General features: G+C 39.2%; 1 protein-coding gene across 3 annotated transcripts in view; it reads left to right on the top strand.

The window, feature by feature from the left end:
* fam160a2 (family with sequence similarity 160 member A2) overlaps nucleotides 1-21940 on the top strand; it is a 49788-nt gene that overhangs the window by 24223 nt on the left and 3625 nt on the right. For all 3 annotated transcript variants that reach the window (XM_036573382.1, XM_036573409.1, XM_036573300.1), the window contains 10 exons: nucleotides 4142-4640; nucleotides 7747-7882; nucleotides 8584-8846; nucleotides 9245-9475; nucleotides 13089-13334; nucleotides 14127-14294; nucleotides 15399-15478; nucleotides 15581-15750; nucleotides 18138-19502; nucleotides 20954-21132. In XM_036573382.1, the coding sequence (XP_036429275.1) occupies nucleotides 4512-4640; nucleotides 7747-7882; nucleotides 8584-8846; nucleotides 9245-9475; nucleotides 13089-13334; nucleotides 14127-14294; nucleotides 15399-15478; nucleotides 15581-15750; nucleotides 18138-19502; nucleotides 20954-21132 (2967 nt within the window). In that variant the 5' untranslated portion in view covers nucleotides 4142-4511. The remainder of the gene's footprint in view (nucleotides 1-4141; nucleotides 4641-7746; nucleotides 7883-8583; nucleotides 8847-9244; nucleotides 9476-13088; nucleotides 13335-14126; nucleotides 14295-15398; nucleotides 15479-15580; nucleotides 15751-18137; nucleotides 19503-20953; nucleotides 21133-21940) is intronic.

Genomic DNA, 21940 nt, shown 5'->3' on the forward strand with positions numbered 1-21940 from the left:
TCCATGACACCATTCCTGGTCAAGATTTTTTATTATCGATGTTATCGATAATGTTGATTAATTGTTGCAACAGTACAGTTTTATGCTTTTATGGTAAAGTACCTCTCAAAGATATGTCAGAATAGGCCAGTGTACCTTTTTTTGAAAACTGTGAAAAATACAGTGTGTTTTTAGGTCATTTGGTGATTTATGATGAGCGCCCCCTGGTGTATTTAGGAGGCGTAACATTGAAATGAAGCTGGTGTTTACTGCAGTTATGCATCTTATTACTCATTTTCTTTGCAAAATAACGTATGCTATTTTGGGAAAATAATAAACAATGAAGAGAAACCTAAAATTTCTGATCCCATCTCAGAATTAGAATCTTTATTTCCCAAGTATCAGATGTAAAAGGAATTTCTATTGGTGCATGAGTCAACATAAAATTAAATTAAATAATACAAATAGAGAAAAAGATGATAGACAGTGCAGAAACAATCTGCAGGTAATATAAAGGGTGTGCAATGAGAGATAAGTACAGATACAATCAGTTACTGAAGAATTGAACAGCGAATATAAATGTATTCTCGCAACTCTAATGACAGTAATGACACATTGCTTTCGATACATAGATGGTTGTGGTTAACAAAATTTAGTTAAATGTTTGTACATATTTTCTACTTGTGAGCAGCTGATTGTATTCCATGGAACTTTTTTTATGCCAGTGCATGAAAAGAGTAGCCACTCCCATCTCTGTAAATCAAACTGAAATTTTTAGACCATGCAATATCATAAACATTACAGATGTCCTATGGTAAAATTGCATTACCCCTCATTTAAAACTAATTCGTTCATAATAAAACTTTGGAATGTGACCACATGTGGGAATTGAGGTTGGTCTTTTGCTGTGTTTTCTGCTCCTCTTGCTGCTACCTTCATGACTTCACACTGTTAAAGTCTTCAGAAGTTTAGTAATTTCTTCCAGGAAAGCTCCGTCATATTTTGACATGCTTCACTCCAAATATAGGGTGCATGGTGGCCCAAACTACAAGCACTGCCCATACCAAAATAATTCTGTTTCATCTGCCAAACATAATTTGCCTTGACGTTGTCAATGATGATACCAGCTGCATTAAATCATGCCAGATGACATGGGTTTACTTGTATTTGGTGACCCCTGGCCCAGCACTGTGTGGCCCTATAGCTTTATGGCATAATGTCACTGCAATTCTTTACCCTCCTTCTTGAGTCGAGCGAGTTCTTTTTGGGAATAGAGCCATCTTGTCATGTGACGTTCCAGGAAGTTTTTGGAATGGTAGGGTGGAGTGCTCGGAAAGCTGCTCTCTTTCTCAGAACATTTAAGTGGGTATGAGTACAAGCTCTGCTAAAAGACTGCCTGTGGATTCTGCTCCTACCTTCAGATCTCTCTCGTTTTATGATTTCGTTCATGAGGCTGAAACGTCGGTTTTTCCTTTGTGGAGCTGCAAACAAGATGTGGCATGTATTAAATAAGATTACAGTGAATTCTGGGACTGGCTAAAGTAGATTTCAGAGTTGCAGTCAGTGAAGCTGCATTTGTGCACCACCACTGGTAAAGCAACGATATCTTTAAATCTGTGCCCACGCTTGTGAAAGTGTGAGTGTGCCTCTGTGAGGATTTGACTGAATGACACTGAAGTATAGCATTGAGTAGTAGTGTATAGTCATGTTTAAAAGTTTGAACACCCTGATCAAATTACGTTCTGTAGATTTTCTAAGTGAAAATAAGTTCTCTACAGCGAACACACCCCCAACCCATATGTGTTAGATTCAGTAAATAAACAGTAATTGTGCAAACATGCAGAAGTGTTCTCTGTGTGTTAACTAATTTTCACTTAGAAAATCATCAAAACACATCATTTGACCAGGGGTGCCCAACCCTCTGCATATGAGTGTATATTTGAGCTCAGAAATACTTAATTTGATCATGGTTCTCAGATTTCACCACAGTTTGCTTTTATTATAATTATCTTTGTCCGATTCATATTTATTTCTGAAAAAATATTTTGAGTATGCAGACAAAGTTTTTATATGGAAGTAGGGCTGCAACTATAGAATGGTTTTGATTTTTAATATTATCTTCAATATTTGAATAATATAATTCCAAAAGAATAAGAGAGACTCGAGAGGTTTTACTTTCTATAACTGATTTCTTTTTTATTGTTGCTTTTATCATTAGTGTTGTTGTTGTTGTTGTTGTTGTTGTCATGCATTATTGCATAAATTCTGTTTATTTATTTTACTTTGTAGATTTAAAGCACCTCATGGCTTGTAACTCTCACTCACATTTAACAAGATTGTCCACAAGGAGGCTGCTAGCAATGCTGGTGCTTTGGTCAGTGACACTTTTCGACACTGTTTGAACAGCAGTGAGTTGTGCATGAGTGCAGAGAAAAAACGGCATCTTTTCAACTGTAGTCTTGGGTCAACTCTTGTCAGTGAATTGGGTTAAGATCAAGATTTTTAAGTTGCTCAAATCCACTTTATAGCTTTTATAACACAAACTGGACTCTGCTTTAAAGAAGTCGGTGCAGTCCAGTGCAATCTGGATCATTTTCCAACAGTTTAAAAGGAAGGAATAAATTAATTTTAACTGCGTAACATACACTAATTTAAGTGCATCTTAGTCAGTATTAGCAATTCTTCAATCTACTAGAACCTACAGTATTAATAATGAGAAGAAGAACAAGAATAGTTGCCAATTCTTCTTAATTATTACTGTAATTATTATCACTACTATTAGACATTGTAGTATAAATACGTAAAATGTAGACTAAATATTTTAGTGTTCAGTTAAGTTAAGTAAACTTACATTTAGGCCCAATCCCATTTCGTCACCCTAACCCCTTGGAACTGAGTTATAAGGAGTAGTGGTTGAAATCTTGCCCTACGAAATGGGACAACCCTCAAATAAACATTGCTTCATTAACAGGCTGCTAGCGCTGCTCTGCAGGCGACCTGGCCCGTTTTCAGTGATAGCAAAGAGGGGAGAATTTCAGCAACCTGGCTGCTGGGCTTTAGTTACATTTAGGGCATCATATGCTTTCAAGGAGGGGGTATAAGACGGTTATTTATTATCACCCACCCCTAATTCTTCAGTGATATGACGCTGAAGTCAGCCATCGCCAGCTTCTTGTTCAAATTTTCCCGTTCCACCTTATATGGTGCAGCAGGTACATTCTGGCGCCTCAGACGTCAATACTGCTGGACGATTTAAGTTGGAATGGGAAAGTTAGCTAGCTGCCGAGACATTAGCATGCTATTAGTGATATATATATTGAAACGACATTAAACTAAGATAATACAATGCTTATCGTAATTTTTTTTAACAGAGAAAATACTTAGTTACATTTGTGGGTTTCTTTGGTCACTTGCGCAGCCGTCTTGCCAGTTTTTCTTTTTCTCTCATAACACTCCGTTTGGAGTGTGCCTCTGAAAAACCTCCGTTTGGAGGGCCATGTAGCCCTAACAATTCACTTTACCTCTCTATCTCAACAAAAATTGGGACACCCTAACCCTAGACGTGAACATGCAAAACAGAGAGCTAAGTGGTAGGGGCAAGGGGTGAAATGGGATTGGGCCTTACAGCCCATATCAACAAGGTTTCAGATGTTTACATTTTTGTTTTAATAGTGAAGATATGTCACAGAAAAATCATTTATGGTCATAATGTATTCAGAATTATATATTTATATATGTCACTTGCACACTGACCGTACTCACCATACAGCGCCCGTGCATCTAATATAAGGCGTTAAAAGGAAGCCAGAAAGATGAGTGTGAAGATGTGGAGAGTCAGTGAGAGCTGAAAGGGAGGATGGAATAGGTTAGAACTGGGCCTTCAGTCATATTCCAGTGGGCAGGGAGAGTACCTTTGGAAGATGAAGGGATGGAAGGCAGCAGAAGGGCTTTGATCAGCAGAGAGGGTGGAAATTAGGGGCTTGTGTGTCTGTGTGTGTGTTTTCATCCCTTCTCTGTTCTCTGTTTTATTTCTCTTTTGCTATTTTGACTGATCCTTCTGTTTGTTTGTTGCATTGCAGGTGTGCAATATGTATCACTAAATCTCTCTCTCTCTCTCTCTCTCTCTCTCTCTCTCTCTCTCTCTCTCTCTCTCTCTCTCTAGGTGTGCGTGTGTGTGTGTCTCGGTATGGAGTGGTGCTGGCTACAGACCGGATGACATTGCTGACCAGCCTTAATCCCTCATACTGACTACCCTGTTATCGTGACGACCCCGAACGTTGCTGCAGACGCCAGTGGGATTCCGTCCTTTTGATGTTTTTGCCTCTCCTTCTCTCCAGCACACCTGTAGACTCTCTCTCTCCCTTTGGTTCTTTACCTCTGTCGCTCGTTTTCCTTCCCCTCTTTCCCCTCTCTTCTCCTCTTCCTCTTTCTCCCCCTTCTCCTCCTTTCTTTCCTTTTCTTTCCTTTCTCTGATCCTCCCTCTTTCCTTAGGAAACTCCACGTTGTGATCTTTGGCCCCAGCTAAGCTAAAGATGAGTTGGTTAAGTCGTATTACACCCAGGGGCGCTGGCCAAAGGACCGATCGTAACGCGGCCCCATCTAGCCTCTGTACTGCTGACCCTGAGACCTGCTTGATGGTTTTTGAGAATCATTGGAGACAGGTGAGAACGTGCATACACACACACACACAGTCACATGCACTGTCTACAGTGCTGACTGCTAAATAGCTTGCAAAGCATCAGCCAGTGGAAAGCAAAATCAATACTCCCTCACACAGGATTTGAACAGCTACAGATCAATATGTGTATGTGTGTAGGGGGGCAGGCGGGAGATTGTGGATTGCAGCCAGTTTCTGTACATTATATCAGTAAATCGGTCAGAATTGGATTGTCCTAGAGTGAATAGGGAGGAGAAAGAGAGAGGTAGTCTGTCACAGCACATGCCTCCATTCCTACGTTTCAGTGCTGTGTTCAACATGCCCTCACTGACTTCACATCACAGCTCCAAAGTACATAGCACCTGTGTCACAAACTGCAAAGTCCAGAGTGAATTGTCAATCATTTTTCAGTCTGAGAATTGCTCTAACATTACTTTGACAATCATCTTTTCAACAGAGTTGTAAGTAAACTGCCTCGCCGTTCAAAAGTAAAGGAAAATCTTTTAGCGTGTTTGAGTTAAATTACTTGCTTAGTTTAATGTTTGATGAAAGACAGTTGTTGTCTTCTGCATGAGGTAAATTATTTTCTGCTCAGTGGAACGTGTGGAAACTTGTTGGCTTGTCAAGGTGACATTGAGAACAGTCAAATGTTATTTCTAACTTACGATATCAAACTTAGCCTAGCCACACTCATTCAGACTTCTCAGTCATGTCTGTGGCACATTAAGGTGCTTGCGTTTCATAGTAACTTTAGCATAAAAAAATGATACAGATCTCTCATTAGTTAGAGTTAGTAAACACACTTACTAAACGCCAACTTAAATACCAGGTTGCTAGACTCAATGTAACGTTTGTACAGAGCCAATTTTTTTTTCAGTGTCAGCTTTTAATATTTAACTTATGACATGTGAGAAGTTGACACTTTGAGATTCTTGCCTCAGCTTTTAACTATTTTCATTACATCGGTGCTCGCATGGTAATTGTAGTCCCATTTCAATCAGCATAACAGTAATCTAATAACAAAACCAGGTCATTGAAAATGGCACCTCTTTTTTTTTTTTTGTAATCCACATTTATGGTGATGATTGAATTAGAAGGAGAAGGAAAATTACCCCCTCGTAACGCAATATCATTTCTATCTTGTTGGGCAGTGTTATAGTTCCTAAGCGGGGCACCTGTCATGTAACACTATTTGGACTATTTGTGGTAATTTGGGGAAATTACACAGATCATTTATCCTGCATGAATCGATCAGTCAAAACCCGAATAACTACATTAGTGGCCCTCCTCTGGTGAAACCTAACCCAGCTTGATTAGGGATTAATTGTACTTTGTGAGTGTACCTTCAATTTCCTTTTGACTGTAATGGAACATAAACATTGTGAATAATTGCTTCGTCAGTTTGGGCTTCAGCTTAGACCCGTCGTATAGCTCTTAGTTTGCTATCTAGTTACTTTAGCATTACAGCCTTTCATTTAATGGTTCTTTAAAAAAATGTCAAAAACCTTTTTAAGTTTGAGGAACCCACATGATATAAAAGTTCTTTACCAGTTAAAGATCTTTCTTAAAATGGTATGTCCCTGTCCAGAACCTTTTAGGAATCTTTATTTTTCCTAGTCTTTAGACAAATTAAATTGCACATGCACATTTGATTAGGATAGACAGAGATGCCACAATAGCACATCGCACACGAATAAAGACTTTTATGCAGTACCATATGAGTATTATTATTATTCTCTTAGAAGCAGTCAATATAAAGTTTAACCCATTTTGTGTTTTTCAATTTCAGCATGATGAATGTTGTATTGTTTTCATTCATCTCACTGTTCATCTTCTCTTCAGAGCACGCTGAATGAATTCATGCTAAAAAATATTTAGCCATTTATGTGGTTTACTAAACATCCGAAAACATTTGTATTGATTAAAAAAAAAATAAATGTTCCAAAATCAAACGTTACTTCGGCTGTAAAGACATGTGCCCAATCAAGTAAACATTTTGTTTTCATCAAGAATGCCCATTTCAGATGAACTTGAGCCCAGAGAAGTCGGCAGCGTTTCTGGAAGTTGTCAACATGTGGCTTCTGCTATGCGTAGTAGTCCTAACTTGCATTTGTGGCTGCAGTGTTTGACAGCTGTTTGTCAAAGTACTTCTGAGCTCATGTGGTGACATTCATTGCAGAAACGTGCCATATTTAAATGTAGTGCCATCTGTGGAATCTAAGGTGATGGGCATGGAGGTTGACTTCAGATTTCTCTAGATTCCCTGAATCATTTGATGATACTTCACTCATCCTTGCTCATAAAGGACTAGGCCTTTCCTAGATGCTCCTTGTGTACACAAACATGACTGCATCACCTGTTTAAGATGTTTTCTGAACATTTTGCAGTGTTCCAACTTTTAATGTTTGATGAGGTAAAACATTAAGTATCTTGTGTTTCTACTGTTTTTGTTTAAATATAGGTCAGAGCGGATTTACAGATCACTGCCTTCTCTTTTTACTTGCATTTCACGTGATGTTGCAAGCATTTTTTTAGATTTCAAGTTTGTACTCTGATGTTGATCAGTTTAAATGGATTTTATATAAGGAGCAATTCACAATCAAAGCAATTGTTAGAGATTTTGTACTTTTAAAGTATTTTGATATATATGGCTTACACTAATAATTAGTTTTGTCTGTCAGGTTTTTCAGGTATTAAAAGGAAATGTTGAATTGCACTGATTTCTGCTGCTGAACTCTGTGTTTAAATGGGCTCGGACCCTTGCCACTCTAAGTTTATCTAAAAATAACCTTACTTAAAATAAGACAGTAATATCATGAGGAAATGACCAGGGTGAGTTGGTAAGGGCATAAAAACATTACTGAAACAGAGAACATACCACTTGACCCTTCGTCCAGACACCTGTGTTCACGGACCCCAAGCTTACACATTCCTGTGTGTGTGTAAGTGATTGACTTTCCCACTGGCATGCTGGCATCAACATGTACGATGTTCATATGCATTTATATGCATATTGTTTCTCTGTCTCTCTTTCTCACACACGCTCACACTCTCTCTCTCACACACACACACACACACACACACACACACACACACACACACACAAACAGGTGTCGTGGGTGTTGGAGCAGAGGGACTCGGGGTCCGGAGGAGCAGATGATCTGACTGCAGTGAGGAATCACACTGATCAGATGCTGTGTCTCCTGGCAGAAGAGAGACCAGCAGGGGGCGACAGTGATCCACCAGGTTTATAATGAATACCTTCTCTGTATTTAGGCCAACCAGCATATTTTATGCATTAAACATAATAAGAGCAACATATTTCACCAACAGATTATTTTTTTCTTAATTTAAAATATTCCCTGTATTTCATAGTAATAATAATAACTGCAGTTATTACTATAGGCTTTCAGTATTGTGTGCTGTATACCATTTGTGCGATCGCACCCCCTAAATCACTTCTTGTTAACATAATAAACGGCTATAGCTTAACCATGTGAAGTAGCCTAAAGGCAGCCGCCGTTGTAGCATTGACTTTGTTTTTAAGAACTGACGTGATCACAATGTAAATCTTGTAAGCCTCTGTTCATGTTTTATGAGAAGTCTTTGCATACATGTGCTGCACAGCTTTATCAGTTTAACCAGCATGAGAACTAGTAAGAAGAAAAAAGATGGGCTTCGTGCTGCCACCGAATATTCTACAGCCAGACAACATATCAGGGCATGATTCAGATCATGGAATAACATTATATGTTAAAAGAAAATTAATAGTGAAACAAATATAATTTCTTTGTGGATCACAACATTCAGACATTAAAGTCATCCATTATTGACAGATGGAAACTGTCAGCATAAGCATAATTGAAAGGAGATGACACTGATCTTTTTGCTGTAAAACTTTGTAGGAAGTCTGCTAATGTCTAAAATGTTAAATGTTTTTCCTTTAGCAATGGGCCCCATTCTGAAGTTGGTGGCATCTGAAAACATCCTGGAGCGGCTGGTGCAGTGGCATGTGCGGCGAGGCCTGGACCCCGAGAGCCAGATGGCGCTGCTGAAGCTGTTTGAGATGCTGATTGGCCAATCCCCTCAGCCTTTGCTCCAGCACAGCGCTGTGCTACAGCCGCTGCTCAGCCTGCTGGGAGCCTGTGTGGATCCCCAGCTCGGCTGCCCCCCAAGCCTGGAGGCAAGCCTCGTACTGCTGCTTAACCAGGTTTGTGTGTGTGTGTCTGTGTGTCTGCCAAAGCCAAAGGAACAAAACATTACAGGCGTTTGTTCAGTAAAGTGCAGTTGTTTTTAGTTTTTTCTTTTTTTTTTTTCCCCAAAGCTAAATAAAATTGTGGAGGGTTGCTTTAGAGGGCTTATATTATATAGGGCTTATATAAATCAAATACATATTTAAATTGAAAAAAAGCCTTGATGTTCTTGTAATGTACATCAACATCATTCACCAGACTGCTCTGCTGAATGAGGCACTATACCGGGCAGCCAATTGGAACAGTTACATTTATATGTATTAGAAAAAGCCGATTTTTGTTAGAAAAAGGTTTTGTAAACAAAACAATTGTGTGTGTTTTAGGTACAAGTTCACATATATGTATGTGTCTTTAGGTGTGTGTGTCCATGGCAAGGCAACCTGCAGTGCTGGAGCTGTTGTTCAGGTGTGGGGCGGTGCAGCAGGGTCCCACTAACCTGCTGATCTTCTCTCTGCTGGTGCCGTTTATCCATCGAGACGGAGCTCTGGGTCAGCAGGCCCGTGATGCCCTGCTGCTCGTCATGGCTACCTCTGCCAGCAACCACTCCGTTGCACGCTACATCGCTGAGAACTCCTACTTCTGCCCGGTAAGAGTGTGTGTGAGTGTGAGAGTATGGCTGGTCGTCAGTAGGATTTTGTTAATCCTATTATACTTATCAGTACTGCTTATTGATCCCATATTTTGCCAAAAGCCCACAAGTAGGCATCTATCTTTAAATTTTTTTTTATTGTATACAATCAAACTTTGTGTTCTGAATATGGATTAAATAGCAGCACTGTGCTGGTGGTTATGCATGTACAATATGTACAATAAAGTTATAATAAAAAATAGGTGTGTGTAATTATCATATAGGCCTATTTACAATGCATTGAGCTTGAGAACCCTTGAGTTAGCCTGTTAGCAGTCCGCTATCCTGGTTGTTAAAAAAAGCAGGATTCTTACTTAGGGTAATGTTTAGTGTGGTTCAGGTAGTTTTACTTCATATAAACACAATTTGTGACTGCAAGAGTACATGTATTTGTGATATTCCACATTTATTCCTCCTCGAAGCTGGGTTGGCTGAGAATTTTCACCTCTTTGACAGTGAAAAAAGTTTTTGGAACCACCTTTAGCAAAGATAAAAAATAGTTCTGTTAGCTGGTGATAGCGTTTTGCTAGCTAGCTTTTTTCTGTGTGATTGTTTGTACTGTTTGTTTTGTGGGGTGGTTAGAGGGGCATATAGGATAGATTTCGCTCCAATCCCTTATCAAAATTTTATCTTCACATGTGTATTCTTATTTACAAGATCACATCTGGCTTGTGAGACTATTTAGAACCAAACTCTGCAGGAAAACAGATCTCTAGGAGGAGAGTTGACGGCCTTTGAATTAAGGGAGTGTATCATGGAAAACTGAATTTTCCTCACCGCTTTAAAATAATGATATTTAATATTGAACACTGAAAGTTTCAAAACGTACTGCCCACTTCTTGCTCCATACAATCCATACATGGAAACTAAGCTGCAGAAACAGTCCATGTTGAATGTGATCTTTCTGTGATGTCATGAAAACCAACACTTTTAAATGTACATTCAGCCAATTCAGTGTGCAGCATGCTTAAGTCATAAGGAATGTTTCAGCTCAAACTGCTTTCAGGCATAATTGAGGGTAGCCAATCAGGGCAGATGTCATTTACAAATAATCATATAGTCTTAATGGCACAATAACACAAGTAGCCTGTTGAATTCTAGGGAATAAAAAGAGGTTGGAAAATAGTCATGTAAAAAATTGAATTATGAATTATGACTACATAAAACCAGAAAGACCTTAGGAGTAAAAAAATAAATAAAATCCAAGAAAAATGTAGGATATGGGCCTTTTAACATGTGTTACATTCAATACTTGTCATATATGGATTATAGTGTGTACTTGTTTTAAAATGCATGCATGGTGCACCTGTTTCTCAGTGAATATCGTCTGTTCGTATGTGTGTTGCTTGTTATGTTTGTGCTGTGCTGTGCTGTTCTGTAACGCTGTGTTGTCTGTGCAGCAGGTGGCTCCAAAGCTGCAGCCGTTGCTCTTTGAGTTGTGTAAATACTTCCCGTGTTGTTTACTGTCTTCACGTGCTGACGCTAAGTCTGAGGTTTTGTACATTGGAGGTTTAAATTATGGAAATAAGAGGGGTCAGTTTTGTTTTAATCCTCCAGAATAATTTAAATTATAATGAATAATTTTAATAATTTTAATTTTGTAGAATAGAATTAGCTTTCATCTGACCTGCTTAACAGGAACAAATAGAGGGGTTATCTTGAATGCTGCAGTGCTTTCCCTCCTTCACACATGTTGCTGTTTCTATACCTTTTTTTTCTGTCTCTCTGTTTGTGTTTAAGATATGTGAGCTTTTACTTGTTTTTTTAAATTCTAGTCCTGTAGGGGTAGGTTAGTTTAAGGATGGCCATTATGGCAAAAAATAATGCTGAGATACTTAAAGACATCTTCATAATGCACAACACACACAGTTTCTCTTCATTTTCATTTTTTATGAATCGCACACTAGGTGTTCTAGACATACTGACAATGCCAGTATGCTTTGGAAAGCATGTCGTAGAGTGATACATTGCAATAACGATGTATTACTTATGCCCCCACAGTAACTACTGGAAAATGTTATTGACTGGGGTTGATATTGTCTGTTTTTTATCCCTGGCCACAACATTTTACATTTTGGCCAATAAAAAATGCAGAACCTGTGGCTTGAGTAGTCACATGCCTTTCTTCCCCTTTTAACAAACCACCAGAGCACCAAATATACACCATTAACAACAGAATAACTACTTTTCACATTCCCACACAAGATCCATGCCCTGTATGGTCAGGCTGACTTATTGAAACCTGATGAAGAGGTAGTTGGGTCAGAGAGATCAAATGATAAAGTGTTCCATCTGGCTTACTGTGTTGTGAAAAAACAAGGATCTCCTCACTTCCATAATTTCCTGGTTTGACTTGTGTAATGAAAGTAATGGATGCACGGGAAAAAGCAAAGCACAGCAAAAAGCAACTGTGTTTTGGCACTGAAAAATGCTTGTTAAATGTAAATAGAATGTATATGGACCATTCTACAGAATCCCACAGTAATTAATAAATAAATAAATAAATACAGTATTATGACTTTAGATATTTTCAATGGTTATGTGATGTTCTATTCAAACCCTATTAATTAACTAAATATATCAAAATCATCACTTATAGAGTATTTTCTTACTTTTCTTTCAGGAGGTGATTGTCTCAACGCCTAACCTCTTATTCTAAATAATACTTAAATGTTCTTTGTATTTTTTCAGTTATTTTCAAGACCTTTTTTGAATTCTCTTAAAGTTGAGTTAAAAAAATAGATTTATCTTGAGTTAAAATTTTAAACAAAATAACATTCAAAAAATGGTGTCCCATGTTATCATGTCAGTACTCAAACAGTTTTTTTCCATAGACAGAGCCTTATTTTAGCCACACCCCTGCATTTTAGAGCAGGAAGTGAGACTGCATTAGATCACCTTGTTTTGTAGTAAGTATGTCCCAAAGTCTGAAAATTAATTATTAAATTGTTTACAAGACTACAATATTTATGTGTTTTTTCCCTTCTGTTGTCATACTACGTCTCGCTTAGGAAGATGTTGATATTTACTGCGTTGATATTTGCTAAGTCGGCAGCAGTGCTGAGTTAGATGCACCGCAGCACTCTAACTAGAACTTTTTTCCACGGTTTAGCAAAACTCAGTGGTTCTGCTGCTGCCCCCAGCATACTGTTATCACATTACTCTATCACGTGGTTGTTGATGATAACACGTGACGTACTTTGCTCCGTTTTGCGGCACTACAAGCAACTCTGGGCTATTTTTAGGCTAGATTTGTGAAAGTATTGGATTGGATTCATTTTTATTTCTGCCACCGATATTCAATCCGGCATCTTCTGCATACCAGATATTGGATCGGTGAAGTCTCTAATATACAGTAAATATATTTCTGTAATTCTGGCTACAACTTCTCAGGATTTTTAAACCCTTCTACTCTTCGATATGATCCACGGTTTCCACAGTGCTTTTTTACTTTGCTCTACAGGATTTTATACATGGTTGTAATGCAGATGGAGGTTTATATTCCAAAAATGACTGCATTTCAGACCTTGATGTGTGAAGTAAGAATTTTAATCTCCAACTTTAACCTCAGGTACTGGCGACAGGGCTGAGTGCACTCTACTCGTCTCTGCCACGAAAGATCGAGGTGCGGGGTGATGATTGGCATGCTCTGCGCAGGGAAGATTGGATGGGGGTGCCGTCTCTGGTGCTCTTCATGAACAGTCTGGAATTTTGTAATGCAGTGGTGCAGGTGGCCCACCCACTCGTCCGCTGCCAGCTTCTCGACTACCTCCACAATGGCTTCCTGGTGCCTGTAATGGGGCCCGCCTTGCACAAGGTGAGACCATCAGAAGATGCCTTAAGCCCTGATTCTGTTTAGCTGTTTAGCTCTCGCACTTTTGAGGATTTTGTTCTTGAGGCAGCCATCGCGCTGTTGTTAAGTCTCCGGTGAGCGGCAATGACTGACCCTTTTGTACAAAGTGCTCGAATTTGAATAATGGCCTAGAAATATTGGAATGTTTCTGTGTTCTTTTGCTTGTCATAACTTTTCTTTGTTCTAAATTATTCTAAATTCTAAAACTTTCCGTTGTTTATTTGCAGGATTAAGTGAAAACAATCCTAGAGTTTTTAAAGTGATGTCAGACTTTTGGACCCAACTGTAGCTTACGGAAAGCAGCAAAAGATTCACATTCAAATTGAAAGATTCACAGTAACCGTCCATCCCTTTCATCATCCTTCGCATGAGACTCAACTCAAAAAATTGAGAACGTCATGTGCTCGTGACTGCGCTTGCTGCACAGGGCTGATATAAAAGGTTGCAGTAATAACACAGAAGAGATTTGTGGGCAGCAGCGGTGCAGAAGTAGTGGTTACCTCTTGTGATCTTAAATGCGCTTTGTTTAGCTGTGCTCTCGTGGAAAAACAAACAAAAAGAAATGCACTTATCCAGCTTCCTCATGACCCACTCATCCACACACTTTAAAAACCACTGCTAAAGAGTGTGTAATATTAACTCTCTTTGAATTCTGTTCTCTTTTAATCACTCCTTCCCCTGAATGCCTTCTACCTTCCACTTAAACCCTGTTTTGCTCTCTGTCTGGCTTCACTGCACTTTCTTCCTTCTTTCCAGTCGTCTGTGGATGAGATGATTGCGAGCACAGCCTATCTGGACTTGTTTCTGCGCAGTGTCACAGAGACGTCCCTCCTCAAGACCTTCCTCCGTTTCATCCTGCTGCATCGGCACGACAACGACACAATCCTCGACACACTGCTCACACGCATCAGCAGCAACTCACGGGTCAGTCTAAATAACACCACTGTGGAGTTTACATTTCATATAGAGAGGGATTCTGTAGTGATTAGATGCCTTAGTATCTTTTGCTTGTATTGCTGTTTATTTATTTGTAGAAACTACAGTGCTGTCGTGTAGGGCTGTCACGATAACTTGATTAAAATACTCAGTTTATCTTGAATCAGCAGTGTTTAGTTGAGAGTTTGCCTGGTGATAATGCATGTTTTAGATTATTATACTGGTCTCTTACAGTAGGAAACAGAGCCTGATAGGCTCACACGTTTATATGCAATTTTTGCAACATATTCAACAACTGAATATATTATTATTTCTTTTGAATATAGTGTGTCCACCCTTTGCCTTTATGACAGCTTCTATTCTTTTCAGGGGGCTTGCTTTCAGTTTTTCTAAGAAATCTGCAGGGAAATTTTTCCACACCTCCAAAGTTCGGTCTTAGAATTTGGTTGCATTTTGTGTTTCTCACAATTCAAGTAATCCAAACACATTCAGTGATGCTGAGGTCTGGAGTCAATCCATTGTTCTGAGAACAACAGCAGCTTCTTTCTTTGATTTGCAGATGATTTTTGTCTGTTTCTTTTTCACAGTAACATCCTGACAGCTACACATCTTTTTAGATTCATAGTGTTTTTGTCTTTTGACATTGGAAGGATGGTCAGAAACAGATCCGAAACAATAGTGAATCTCAGTTTTCTCTCAAAGATAAATTTGAATCTGTTTACCTGATGGTGACAGTTTTGGTGATTTACTAGCTCTTGTACAGTAGTTTGGAGTCCCATTGTCTGTATATGTTTGAATCATTTTTTTAACTCAAGTTTTGTAAACTTATGTTTTTTTACATACTGTACAGGCAGTACAATTCCTTTTAAATGCTCCCCTGCTATCTTTTTCCATAAAAATATCTATGCATAGTTTACTGTTGTTCAGTTTTTATGGGTTGGCCTTTAAGTCACTGGTTACTTAATAGTCATAGTAGTAAAGGGATTGCTCAAGTACTAATTAAATCGATAGTGACAGCTCTACTGTTATGTAGTTTTGAGACAGGGTGAGTGAGTATGTGTAGTAACTTTCTTCGCTTGTATCGCTCTGTAGCTGTGCATGGTCTCTCTCAGTCTCTTCAAGACTTTGCTCTCCCTCAACTGTGAAGACCTCATGCTCCAGCTCGTTCTCAGGTGTGTGTTTGCGTGAGATAAACGTAATTATCCACGTTCCTCTTGGACTCTGAATGTGCTTCATTATGCCATCTGTGCTTTAAGTTGCTGTTTTACATGCAGGTATCTGCTGCCCTGTACACACGTGATGCTGAGTCAGCGGCGTGCAGTCAGAGAGACTGACCTGTACGGCAAATCAGCCGATAGGTTTCTGTCTCTTATCCCAGAGTGCTGCCGAATCACCACAGCGGCCTCTAGTGAGAGGGAGGAGGAACCTGCCTTCTGGGGCAAGGGTGAGTACAATCAATCATGAGCTTATACAAGACTCAAGAACATGTTTTAAGGTGGTATAGTGCTTTTTTTTTTTTCCTTTTTTTTCAATGTGCACTGAATGTGTAAATTTAAATCTAGGCGAGATGATGCAACAATTTACCTGCACAAGACGTAGTACAAATCCCAGGATACGTTACTGGGATATTTGGGTTATTCCACAAACATGATTAATACTGGGACCCAACTTGAAACATTTAAATTGACTACTTTTTAGTAACATTTTCCAGTTAAAGTGACCAAGTTTTCATTACTGGAACACAGTAAAGTTTGAAGATATATCTGTAAAGGAGAGGTTTTTTTTTTTTCCCCCACTTTTTTTTTTCTTTTCACAATGTGTATGCCATTTGTAAACAGTTTTAAAGCTAACAAAAATGTAATTAAAAATTAAAATACAAGTTTTGCAAAATGTTGTGTTTCGCAGTTTTATCTCATTACTACAAAACATATACGGACATTGAGGTTTTTTATTTTTTGCTTGCCACAGAACATTTTGTTATTTCAGTTACCATCATTACAGTTTGAAAGAAAAACACTTAAGAGGTTAGTAAAAAAATAAAAAGTAAAACTAAAAAGTAATCCAACAATAAAGATTAGCAAAAAAAAAAATATTGACAATGGAAGCCCATATGCCTATATGCCCATATGCTTTTGCCGTAACATATACAGCTCCAGTTGTGCATATAGTGATAGTCTAAATTACAGTGTGAAAACTGAAACTTTTAAACTTCAATTTTTAGTTTAGTTTCATGAGTAAATTTTGTTCATGATTCCAGAGATAAACAGGACAGATTCTACCCAGAATCCATGTATGGCTGCAGTCACAACAGAAAATGTTGCAGGAGTGTGTTCTCAGAAACAAATGAGATTTTATCTTTTAATGCTGACAATATCAAATCTTCTTTTCTGGAACTTTGAGGGTAAAATACCATTTAAGACAAAGGTGTCAAACTTCTTTTAGGTAATAGGCTACATTACGCTAAAAAAATCAGTTCAGTAGGCAAATAACACATCATTAAGCCACAATGTGTTTTATCGTTAATTTGTAATGTGCATTCTAAACAAATTGACTGAATAAATATCACCTACAAGACAGATTAGATGGTCAGATTGAAATTTAAATATTTATTTAGCTGCCAGCAGTCTGAGCAGCTAAGCAAAGAAAACTTGCAGCTTTCATTGTCTTCCACAGAGTTTGATCCAAAACTTTTTCTGCTTCAGGAATAAAATAAAAATAGCACAGCCCTGAGGATGGGGTACTTTTGCTGGAATTTTTCATTAATTTGACTGAAGATGTAGTGCTTAGAGACAGTTGCTAAGCAGTGACTGGTTGAGCGGTATGTCGGTTGTTTTGTCACTTGCGGTCTAAAAGATTATTTTAATCTAGAACATAGATTCTAAATTCATCTGATGAGAACCGTAATTGAGCCTGGCTTGGTGAGGGATGTATGTTTGCCTCTCCTGGTTTAGGGGCTTCATGTGTGAATGATGAAATGCCTGAACATTACCAGTAAAAGTATCTGGGCAACGTCCAAGTTTTTGAATGTGAAAGGGGCTCCTGTCTGTGTGACTAGCACCAGTGACTCTTTGACCCCCTTTACACCTGGTCAGTTCATGTGACTAGTATCTGCATTGTATCCTGATAAGATTTTAGCCACATGCATTTATGCTTGGTAGTTAAATGTGTCTCAACTGAAATCCAACTGTCTGGGACAGAATATGCAATATGCATATCTGTTCGTTACATAGAAGCTGTTCTCTGAGAGCTGTTTAGATATGTGTTTGAATATTGTGCAGTTCCTGTAAGTCGTCTGCAGACAGTTGCTATTGCAGATTATTACAGATTGCATTTCGTTTCATCTGGTCTTCAACAATGTGTGTCCTCCATCTTTCTCGCGGACACCGATCAGGTACCCAGTGACGTACTGCATGGGGAGGTTGTACTGGGAGGAATTTTAGTTGTTAAATGTGTTTTGGAGAGATGTGTTTACACTGCTATAACGTGGCTCAAATCTGTCTCAGACCACCTCCTGATGTGGTTTGAACAATTGTGTTTGTATGTTTTAAATGCGTTTTGGGTGCGTTTACTCTTGCATTTTTATGTGGCTTAGCCTTGTCCAGATACTCAAGACACATGAAGTGACCAGGTGTAAATGGGGTTTTTGATGAAGCTTTATTTAAAGCATATAAAGTGCACAATACTAGCATCACATTGCAGTCATTTTAAATATGTCTGCAGCCACTAGTTTTATATTACTGAGAATTTGGATTCTGCACCATTTGAACGGTAGCATGTTATTTCAAGGCATGACACGCTTTACAGCCTCTGATCTTTTTGTTTCCTCTTTAGTTTTGGGTAGCCCCACTTCCGAGTCTCCAATCCACCCCAAACCCAGCACTCCATCTCGCTTGGCTCTTTTCATTCGCCAACAAAGCTCTGGAGGTTCAAGCAACCCATCCTCCACCTCCGGTCTAGACAACACTCCCTCCTCTCCCCACGGAAGTGTTCCCTCTCCCAACAGCCCAATGCACCAGCTGATGGATGCTTCAGAAGCTGAGTCCGGCTACCTGGAGTACCTGCGAGATGCTCGCCGTGGCATTGAGCTGTGCTCCTGGGCCTGTCGGGACTGGTCGGCTCCCTATGATGGAGAGAACCCGTCCCCAAACACGGCACCGCCTCCACCGCCCCCTCCCACATCCAATCCATCTCTCAGTATGGTGCCTGAGCACTTTTCCATGCAGCGTGGTGGACTTACAGACGCCGCCCAGCAGAGGGCAGCGGTGGTGGCAGCAGCACGAGCGGAGTGGAGCAGCTCAGAGCGAAACAGTGGAGAGTGGGACGTCACCATCACCAAAAACTGCATCAGCCTCACCCCCCGCAGCAAGAAACGCAGCCTACTGCCCAGCTCCGTCCCTCTGCAGTCTTCGTCATCATCATCAGCCACAGCTTCGCTTTCAGGGCCGGCAGAACCTATAGGTCCGCACCCACATATGGTTCCTCATCGAGCACTTTATAACGGCACTGGACAGGTAGATGAGTGTGTGGACAGTTCAGATAGTGGAATGGAGGTGAAGAAGGTAAAGAGAGATGCGGATGTCACAGATGGAGAATCAGGCTTGAATGGAAGAGTTGGTCCGGTCTCCATCGAATCCAGTCTTGCTTTACAGGGAGGCTACAGTGATTTCAACACTAGTACCACAGTGAAAAAAACAGCTCCATCTCAGGTGCAATCCAGTGCGCTTCCACAACCCCAACCAAATCCACCTACCCTACAGCCCTCATCCCAGGAATGTAACTCCAGTGAAGGCCAAAGATCTGCTCCAGCACCAAGCTTGCTCGAAACTTCCCTCACAACCTGCACCACCCACAGCCTGGAGTCCGTCGAGAGCCTGATTGAGGAGCTGCTGGAGCAGGCACCGTCCGAACCACTAGCTGGAGACTCTAATGGTCAGGGTATCAGTATTGAAGCTTTCCACCAGGAGTTGAGGGAGCTAGAGGAGCGAGTGAAAGCAAGGAAAGTTCACACACGAAGCTTTGAAGAGTTCAGCCAGGAGCCCCTGTCTGTATCTCCTGGTCTAAACCGGACAGATGAGGAGTGTCCTCCGCTGGATTCCGAGCAGGGAGCTGTTGGAGACTCAAAGCCTGATGGTTCCAGTACAGGATTGTTTAGCCCAGCAAGACCCCTCGGGCAACCTCTTGCACAACCTTACATAGGTAATTATCAGTCAGTCACATTAAAAAAAAACGCAGCTGGTCAGAGATTCAGTGCATCTACGTTTACATTTACTTCATCCTTTATTTAACAGGGACAGTACACAATCTAATCACCATTGTGTTATGATGTTAACATGTCATATTTAGGCAAATAGCAAATTTTCATCTACTGTCCCTGTGCAGGTAGATTAACAATACTTCCACGCTTTTCCACACTAGATGAAAAATAGACATTTTAAACTTCTTAAAGACAGCCCATGTCTTACTTGAAACTTGTGACAGACATATTAGCATATATTTTACCTTGTAGCAGTTTCACAGTGACTCTTCAAGTAGAGAGCTCTGGGAGAGCATTTCTGGCAATCCACTGATGGGGCTGCCACTCTTATTCACAATCATTGATGTGTTTAAGACTTCCAGAAGGCCAAAGGTGATGTTTTTTTCCCCTGAAATTGCTCCCACCTATTGGAAATCAAAACGTGATTGGTTTGTCTGTCACTTCATAATTATGCTGATAATTAATCTAACGAGGTAGGACTTCTCTGTACTGCTTTAAGTCCTAAGCAGCAGGAGAGCAAGCTTAGCTATATCTGCCTAGATACCATAGAGAAAAACATTTCCTCATTGGCTGATTTTCCCCTAGGCCTTTCAAGAATTTAACCCTTTTGTTCCCATGCAAAACTTAACACTGAAACAAGAGTAGTACTGTAATACTTGCTGAGTTTAAATACAGCCCTGATTCTATGTAATAAAAATAAACAAAAAAATTTAAAGTAATTATTTTATTGAAGTTATTATTTTTATTTATGATTTTGTATTTTTTTAAGCAGCCATTTTATATTATTTTTTTTGTAATTTATAGAGTAAAGCCTTTGTAAAGGTGCTACCCAGGGCTAAAAAGTTTAGTCAGGTGTATTCTTTTTTGCTTCTTTTTTACCCATCGGTAATTGAAATTTTTCTCATCCCTTCAGTTTTCCTTAAGCTGCAATTACTGTTTCAAAAACTTGCTACCCTGTTTAATTTTATTTAACCATTTAACTATTTGCACACTTATTTTAATATATATATATATAATGTGTGTGTGTGTGTGTGTGTGTGTATATTGTTGTATCATGAAACTTGTAATATTACATCCCAATTTATTTTACCAAAATGTAACAGATAACACACAAATTATTACACACATTGCAGATATTGCACATGTTACACTACAGCTGATGACCCATGTAACAGACAATTCATATACGATACAAATAACAAACAGGGTAATTTACTGACATGCACAGTGATGGGAAAAACAGTGGTGCAGTACAGGCTGAATATATAGAGTTGCACAGGAGAGAAAGTAAAAATCAGATGATGTGAACAGTAGGCAGAGAAAATGTAAAGTAGAGAAGTAAAAGCCTGAAAAAATCAAATAGATAATTCTGCTGCATCTGCTCTGTCTGCAGGTCCTTTCATGACGGTGCTGTTTTCAAAGCTGGAGAACATGATGCAGAATTCTTTGTATGTGAACATTCTGCTGACAGGCATTGTCTTTCAGCTGGCCTGCTACCCTCAGCCTCTCCTCCGCTCCTTTCTGCTCAACACAAACATGGTGTTCCAGCCCAGCGTCAAGTCCCTGATACAGGTAAGATTTCACACCACATTAGAGCCACTGTAATGAAAAGAGCTGACACAGTCAAGAGTTGATGCATTAAGCTTAAACTCACATGCTCAGACGTTTGAGCATGTGCAGTGTACATATGACTAAACCTTTTTTTAGTCGTTTTAGGGTGGAGAGGAAGACGTTATTCTATTGAAAGAGTTGAGGCAGCTGACATGGAACCAAAAAGACTTAAAAATTAACATAGAAAATTCAAATTAAGACATTAAATTAAGAAAGTAACTTCTTTAAGTACTGATTATATATATATATATATATATATATATATATCAGTTTTTCGTGGTATGGATTCCACAAGATCTTGAAAACATTTCTTTAAAATTCTATTTCATGATTATATCATGCAGTTCCTTCAAATTTTTCAAGTGTACCTTCATGTTATGAGTCTCTTTTTCTATCACATCTCAAAAGTGTTCCATTTGGTTCAGATCTGGTGACTGGTAAAGCCACTGAAGAACATTGAACTTATTGTCATGTTTATGAAACCAGTTTAAGATGTCTTTTGTCTGATGATCCACACAGAAACTGTGAAACAACACCACATATCCTACTTTTTTTCCATTGTTAGTCTGATTCTCAAACTGTTTGAATGCATCTGCGCTGAAAACAAACTGTATCCAGTTTTAATTATTATTATGGTGCTCTTAGATTTCTTTTTGTCTTTCAGTTTTTTTTTTGTTCTTTTGTTTTTGTCTTTTTTGTTCAGCTTCTTTCTGCAACACACAAGAAAGACATGACAGAAAGGTGGCTTTAGAATAAACAGCAGGTTGCT

The sequence above is a fragment of the Colossoma macropomum genome, unplaced genomic scaffold (genome assembly GCF_904425465.1).
Source record: "Colossoma macropomum unplaced genomic scaffold, Colossoma_macropomum, whole genome shotgun sequence".
Taxonomy (NCBI): domain Eukaryota; kingdom Metazoa; phylum Chordata; class Actinopteri; order Characiformes; family Serrasalmidae; genus Colossoma; species Colossoma macropomum.